The following is a 7,701-nucleotide window of genomic DNA, read 5'->3' as shown; positions in this document are numbered from 1 at the left end:
GGCAGTCTCCCCCTTTATAGTGAGCTGTACTGTTAACCTCCTGAATGAACACTTACCTGCAAGATGGCTATCCAGAGGAACATCATAGCCAAGTCAGATTCCATCCTCACTTTATGGTCTTACATATGCAATTTCTAGCAAGACCAGACATGATGAAAAGTACAGACCTTTACTAATATTTCCCTCTCCTTTTGCTCAGGGACAGCAAAGCAAACTAGAGTCCACACAACTGCCATGGAGGAGATCAGCTAAATCAAGGAGGATCAAACCTACAACTTTCTACGAGAAAGATACTATTATTAGGTCATCATAGGAGAGGCGAGTATCAATTTCTGGTTTGAATGTTCTAATTTTGAGATTTGTAATGAGTTTTGTATATGAATAACAAGGATAACCACGTGACTGTGTCAATGCTATCCTGCATTTATTCCCATATGCCAGAAAGAAAATCAAGTTTACATTCAGTAGATGTACTAGAGAGCCACTAAAACATTCATGAAAAGACAGCATATTCAAAGGCATCAGCAACATGTAACAAAAGATCCACTTTTTCATGTAAACCATATAGATTTTGCAGATTCAGTTACCCTTATTAGTCCATTTACATGTGAAAGCACCATGAAAAAATTGTGGTAAACTGAAATCATAAAGGGCAAAGTGAAGCAGTCATTTCAAAACTTCAAAGAAACACTGCACTGAAACGATAGCTTACTCTTCCATGTAGGTATTGAAATTTTACTCAAGCTACCAAGTCTCAAAGTACTCCATCTGCAAAGCCAGAGGCGATGTCCATTTTTTCAGCACTCTAGTTGTACATTCAGTGTTAAACTATATCACGCAGAAAGGTCAGATTTAAAAAAAAAAACTATGTAATGCTCTCAAATCTGACGACAAAAAACTTGGTCCATTTACTTATGTAGCCATTGTCCAACTGCACAAGGTATCTACTTCAAGACAGTTCATTTTACAAAAATGGTCATATTGTACAAAACATAACCAGTATGACCAAAAAAAATCCAAAAAAAAACAAACTAAATTAGAAAGTGAGGTAGTTAACAAAATTTCTTCAAGTTCTGGGGCCGCCCACCCTCCCCACTTCCCTCATACGCTACACGTGGGTCTCCTTTGGCTAAAGCATAAATGGTGTTCCATCCACAAATTAAACAAGTAACTTGGTTAAAACCAACCAAGGTAGGAAATGTTGAAACTCAAATCGAGAATGCACTCTTGTTTCATCAGTATTAAGCATATGAAAGTTAATGCAACTTATTTATTGCTGTGACCCTTTGGTTTCTCTAGTTGACTTTAAAAGAAAACTTGCTTTTTCTAAAAAAGACACACAAATGTCATTCTTTGCAACATGGGCAGTTACTGAATTCTCCCAGATCTCAAATTCCAATTGCAACAATTGTGAAAATGATGTCAAAATGACAGGATTTATAAGAAGTTGCATCCCTGCTCCCTACCTCTCCTCTAAACCAAAAATATACGGAGACCAAATCTTGAAGGGCACGAATTTAGAATATTTGAGACAGTACGCTATTTTATAAATTACTATAGAAATCCTATTGATTTGTTTCAACAAAGTCCTTAAAACATCTGCACAGAATTTGTTTTGCTACGAATATTTTTTCCTTTCCCTTGCAATTTTCTCCCTTCTTCTTCTAAAGGCACCAACTGAAGCTGGATGATGATTCTGTAGTGGCCCGCTGGCCTCTGTACTTTGCCCAAACTGCCACTCTTCACATGGATATTGAGTGTTAGCTATTTGTCTGGAAATGACTATAGCGGAGCTCAATCATGCCTGCAACCAATATCCACCCATACTCTTTCCAGCAAATATTACTGCATTCTGATCAGGACTTATGACTGCCTCTTCAGCCCACAGGCAATGAGGCCCATTGTCATCCTGCAACTACTACTCTTGCTGAGAAAAAAAATCAGCTAATTTATTCCCACCGCCCCATTTATTTGGTTCAGTTTCTGCAACCTGTTTGTATTGGCTTTAATAGTCTTTGACTGAAGTTAATCCCAAGTAAAATTAAGCAATTTAATTCATTGAGCATGTAGTTCTATAAATACATCTTTTATCTGGGATTTTATTCAAAACAAGAGTTCATTCAAGATTTTTTTTAAAGAAACAGTTATTAGAATTCTCAGATGGCACCAATTGACATTCTAGAAGTTACCCGCATAAATGGTTTTAACGTATAAACAGTCATACAATTACACACATTCTCAAAGACAAATCTCTATAGTAGTTTATGGAAATGATTCATTTCAATTTCTACTCATGATTTCAAAACTAGCACTAATTACAGAATTTGTTTCAATCTTTGGATTCATAAGGATTTTGTAGTAAAAATTCATGAGACTGTACACTTCAATTATTGTAAACTCAATATTGTAAACGCTTCACTTTGCAAGACCCGCTTTATTATTTTATTTAGATAAATCCCAGAGTTTTATACACTAAATTTGCAAAGCAATGATTGTACTCATAACATAAATTCAGGAGGTACCCAGCAGTTTTGTTAGAGACAGCTACAGTAAAAACTATTTTACATATTTGGAGATTATATGAAAATAGTAACCCATATTGAGGTCTGTGGTTGTTTTTCATAAAACCCAAGTCTAAAATCTATTCTATTCTGCATTTTTGCTAGAGAACATCTTTTTTCTTTTGCTACAGAATGTCTTTTTTCTTCAAATTAACAGCTATTTTGCTTTCTTCCACAAAATGGGGGATGTGAGGCGTAGCAACACTTTCAGAACTAGGTTTTTCCTCATCAGTGATTGCTGGGCTAATGCCAGATTGGGATGCATCCACTTTGGAAACTGTAGTGCTAGTGCTCACAACAGAACCGCTTGCCACACTAACTGTGATAGGAGGAATACCACCATTCTGAATCACAGAAATCTCATTGGTTTTCAAAGCTAAGCCATTGGTAAGCACAGTGGTGTACTGGTTCCAGATAGTTGGTTCAATATTCATTGCAGGAGCCATAAGATCCTTTGGGAACATCTCAGAGATCTTCTTTGGGTCATTGCCAATCAGTATCATAGGACTATCTAATGAAAGACGTCTCCCACGTCTGGCTGCATTATTCCACATGTGAGTTCCAACATGGACCTACAACACAAAGCAGAATACATTTTAGTTGCTTATTGTTAAAGTGGTGAGAAGGTGCAATCCAAATTTAAAATTACAGCATCAAGCACTCCCTGGTCAAGATCAACTGGAGTTAAATGCAGCTCAAGAGTTCACTCTGGACTGCAGCAATCTTCTTTCTCCTCCCTTCCCAATAAACATGTACACAAGAGCTATTCCTCTATTGATCCATTTCCATATTAGCTACATCACTGGATCAAGAGTATCACTACCCTCAACTCATGGCAAAGGCCCACAGTAACAAGCTTTTTGAGTATGGTGGGGTGGAGGAAGAGTGGACATAACACATTTGAGCTATAACTCATCACCCAACTTCCACACAGGCATCTTCTAGCATTGCATATCAATAAGGAACAAAAACTTTGAATGATTTCTCCCTCTCTCCAAGCACAGGAGCATTGAATCAAATTCCGGTGCCTCTACTACCACCACATTGGAGGTCAGTTAATTCAGCATAGACCAGAGATCAAACCTGTGACTTTTTATGTCCAAACTTCCCATCATCATATTAGGCAGTGTATTTATGCAGTGAAACATTGGTGTGAAACCTGTCCAGACTTCTAATGAAAATGCTGTTTCAGCAAGATGCAGGCTAGCCTCATGTGAACCATCTGCTGCTGCAAATACTGGCCTGAATTTTGCAATGATGACAACAGTGAGGCTAACAGCACTCATCATAACAAAGCAACTTCTGTAATACGCACATGCCTGGTTAAACCGGAAATCCAGAAGTTCTTGTCAAAGGTACCCTGCTCCTCCACAGGGTGTGCTATAAACAGTCCTTGCTGATAGTGATTGCAGTGCAGAGACTAACAGAGTTAACTTGGGATACTTGCCCCCAGGGGAAAAAAAAAGTTAGGGTTGGAGCATTCAGGAGTAAGTGAATTTTTAAAAAATGGCGTGGCAAGTGATAATTACTGCCAAACAACCTCTCTAGCCCTGAAAATTTTACAAGCGTGGAGTATCATTGCTTTAGAATTAGTGCATGAGATTTTTTTTTTTTAAACGTTTCCTGTCTCATCTCTTTTAATCCCATCTGTCTTTCCTGATTTTTTATTTTTCTTTCTGTACATGATTTAAATCTAATTTATAATTCCTGCTTTATACTTTGTGTGCCTCAGTGAGGATTCTTCAATCCATTTGTTGAAGAGTCTGGATGTTTCTTGTTCTGCTCACAGACACCATAGATCTCCTGTAGAGGGCGCTGCACTGGATTAATGCAAATCTATGCTGAGAAACCTGGGAAATCTTTGTGGGCAGCTGTCAGTGAGGTGAATGGCAAGTGCCACTCCTTTGCCACTGAATGCAAAATCTGGGCCATTACTTAGACTTTAATATGTACTGTAGTATTTTTCTCAATCTGAACAAGTTACCTTGAGATTTCCTTTCGTTGTAAAAGCTCTTCCACAGATGGTGCATGCAAATGGCTTTTCACCAGTGTGCGTGCGTTCGTGAATCTGCAGAGCACTTGCTGAGGAGAAGCTCTTTCCACAAGTAGGGCAGTTGTGTTGTTTAGGTGTACGACGGGGTGGAGGTGCCAAAATAGGTGGCATGATTGGAGCCACAGCTGATGGGGCAAGAAACTGTGCAGTGGTTCCTGCTGGTCGTTCTCCATGGTCGCTTACTTCCACTTTAACCAGACAAGGAGGAGCCCTGATAAAGGAACCTGCAGGAACTTGAACAGCACCTAAAAACATACAATGGTTTTTCACTGTTTAGTCTAATAGGGTTGTAAATTATACATGGTGGATCCCTTACTATAATTAATTCTCAATTGCCATGCCAGATTTCAGTACCTCAGGTCCGAATACCAGTGCTTTAGCAGCAGCAGCTAGATGAAATGGAGAAAAGCAGCCAATTCGAGTCAGCTGACAGTACAAATGCTCGCACCCACCCACCACCCCCACATGCATGCAACAATCCACTCATTCATTCCTTCTACTCTTGTACCTGTCCTGGCAGCTGTTTATTGAAATGGACTGGAAGAAGTCAGCATAGATCACTTGCATAGTTACCTGCAAAATTGGAGTACCCTGTGTACATTTCTTGATAGAGAAAAATCCATCTGAACTAAAAGTGCAATTTTTATTTTTTAAGGAAGCTTCAAGTATGTCTTAATAAATGGTCCTTTACATGGAGTGTACAGAATTGGAAATATCCATGAACTTATTGTCTGTCTCACTATGATTAGAAGCCCAGGAGCAGACTTATTTTCCCTAAACAAACTCCTCAGTTTGAAGTCATGAATTTCTACTCTAGTGATGTGACAAAATGACAAAACAAGAAAGATTCTGCTCAAAAACAAATCTGTTCAAGCTGCCTGAAGCCAGCACTTCTAAAACATAAGAACATTACAGTGGGCAGATAATACTGAAGTGTATAGAGGCATCTCCCTTTACCATCCAGTTCTGTAGAACAGTACTTATATGGCCTGAAATGTATCAGAGGTTCATATTGATGAGGCATGCCCTACTTTCTTCACACGTTAAGCAATGTATTAGCAGGAAATTGTCAGCATTCCACAACTGTTAACAGACTCAAATTTATCCAAATTCTCTGTCATCTATCTTCCACCAGACAGCATTTTCCCCCTCCCTTTAAAAGGTGCTGACCAGCATGAGGGAACTGAATACTTAATCTTCTAGTACCCAGTGTCAGCATCAAGCACTTCCAGGTGAAGCTTACTATAGCCTAGTCCTTTAAAACAATCCAACAAGCAATAGTGCAAATTTTCTATTTCTTTCAAGAGTCATCCTGATTGCCATTTATTTGGCACTATCAAGGATAATGCACCTAACCAATGTACCACACACTGCCTCTTAATAACTGGACCATTACTTTATTATCGGAGGTGAGAGTGGGGGGGGGGGGGGAGAAAAAAAACGAGGGACTTCCAAGTACTAAAAGTGATTATGAACCTTTGTTGAGGTTGGGGGCTGCAGGGCACACACACAAAAGGAGCATCAGTGTTTCCTTTAAATTTCGAATCATTTCCCCTAAGGATTCAGTGGCTAAATAACATCCAATGTGGTACAGGACTGGAGATCAGGGTGCAGTCATATCATCACCGAGCCATTATGAAGTACAGATTGTTGTCACCACTGGAATAGCCAGAGGATAACTAATAGGAACAATATTTTATTATATAACTGAGACAGGCCTGCTGATTCATGACGAAAGCGGTTTAAAACAATGCAACATACTCTCGTAAGATATGTTTTTTTAAATAAATGGTTCATTGTTCCTAGCAGATTTTATTATGTCATTGTACAGCAAGATGTCCAAACTGCAGCCCACAAGAACTTATTACTCAGTCCGTCAAGCTGGTCAAATCCTTCTTCCTTTACACATGTGTGCAACACCAACTTCTATTATTGTTCAACCTTGGCTCTTCAAATTGCCAGGACTTGGGAGGATGCAGAAGATTACAGGGATTGGTGAATGCAATATTTTGGGACTTATACCTAAAACATCTGGGAAGGATTTCGATTTAATTTAGGTTACTATGTTATTTAGTTAGATTTAGCATACAAAGGGTTAATTTCCACAGACAATACAATTTCTACAAACTTCCAAAATGTGAACTTTTCTTCTTCAGGATGGTAACTTTAGCAGCTGTTAGGCGAGCACTCCATCTGGAGTGACAGTGTGGTCAGTGAGAGGTGTTGAAAGATCTCACTATCCAGATAGTGAAGATGATAAAAGATACTCCAAGCCTAGGCATGAACCATGTAACCCATCCAAAATGAGGTCAGGGTTAACTAACTTGTGAGTTTGGTCCCTCAACAGGCAGAAGGTGCACATTTTGTTATGCACAGAGTGGTAGGAAACAGATGCATCTCATTTGTAACCTATTGCATGTTCATTCATGCTTTGTACAGGAAATAAACCAACCAATTTGCTGGTTTACAAATCAGTTTTGTCTCACTACAGTGCTTTTCAGTTCTTCTAAGTTACAGGAGAATGCGTATGGCGGCATGTACAAGATCATATTATATACAGTACATACAAGGGGTCCAGTATGATCCTCTGGTTGTATCATTTCGTAAATAGTAAAAGGTATACTCCAGATCATAAAGGACAACATTTGCTTACAGAAATAACTGGAGATGCTGGAGCCAAGTGAATATCTAAACATAGAGCAATAAAATTTGCAACAGTTGATTTAAACCAATGAAGGAAAAGACTTTACTGGTACCCCAAGCTAGGGATGATTAATAAGTGGAGGCTGAAATTTAAGTGTTCAAATTTCTAGCAGAAGCAGCAAACATGACATTGGCAATGATCACAGAATAATGAGCAGCAGTGAAGGGCACAATGAGCGATGGTCAGCAAAGCAGTGAGACCAGACAGGATTTGGAAGTGAATAGCAAAATTCTAAGAGAGATATAGGCAGTGAGCCACTTTCTGTGGTGAAGTTTTGACTCTGTACGGGTTTTGATTGGGAGTCGGGGTGGGGGGGGGGGGGGCAGAAAAGGGAGGAATTTTTATTTTATTTTTTTTAAAGTGCTTGGATTTTTCATGTGAGA

The 7,701-nt window shown here is 39.0% G+C and overlaps 1 protein-coding gene across 1 annotated transcript in view; it reads right to left on the bottom strand.

The window, feature by feature from the left end:
• Positions 1 to 411: 411 nt before the first annotated feature.
• Positions 412 to 7,701, bottom strand: part of sall4 (spalt-like transcription factor 4) — a 35,592-nt gene continuing 28,302 nt past the window's right edge. Inside the window, exons 3-4 of the mRNA XM_068048162.1 lie at positions 4,546 to 4,859; positions 412 to 3,133 (exon numbers count right to left, since the gene is read on the bottom strand). Of these exons, the coding sequence (XP_067904263.1) occupies positions 2,687 to 3,133; positions 4,546 to 4,859 (761 nt within the window). The 3' untranslated portion in view covers positions 412 to 2,686. The remainder of the gene's footprint in view (positions 3,134 to 4,545; positions 4,860 to 7,701) is intronic.

This window comes from Heterodontus francisci, chromosome 16 (assembly GCF_036365525.1).
Source record: "Heterodontus francisci isolate sHetFra1 chromosome 16, sHetFra1.hap1, whole genome shotgun sequence".
In the NCBI taxonomy this organism is placed as follows: domain Eukaryota; kingdom Metazoa; phylum Chordata; class Chondrichthyes; order Heterodontiformes; family Heterodontidae; genus Heterodontus; species Heterodontus francisci.
The sequence above is the reverse complement of the archived record's forward strand: the minus strand, read 5'-3'. Positions and strand labels throughout refer to the sequence as shown.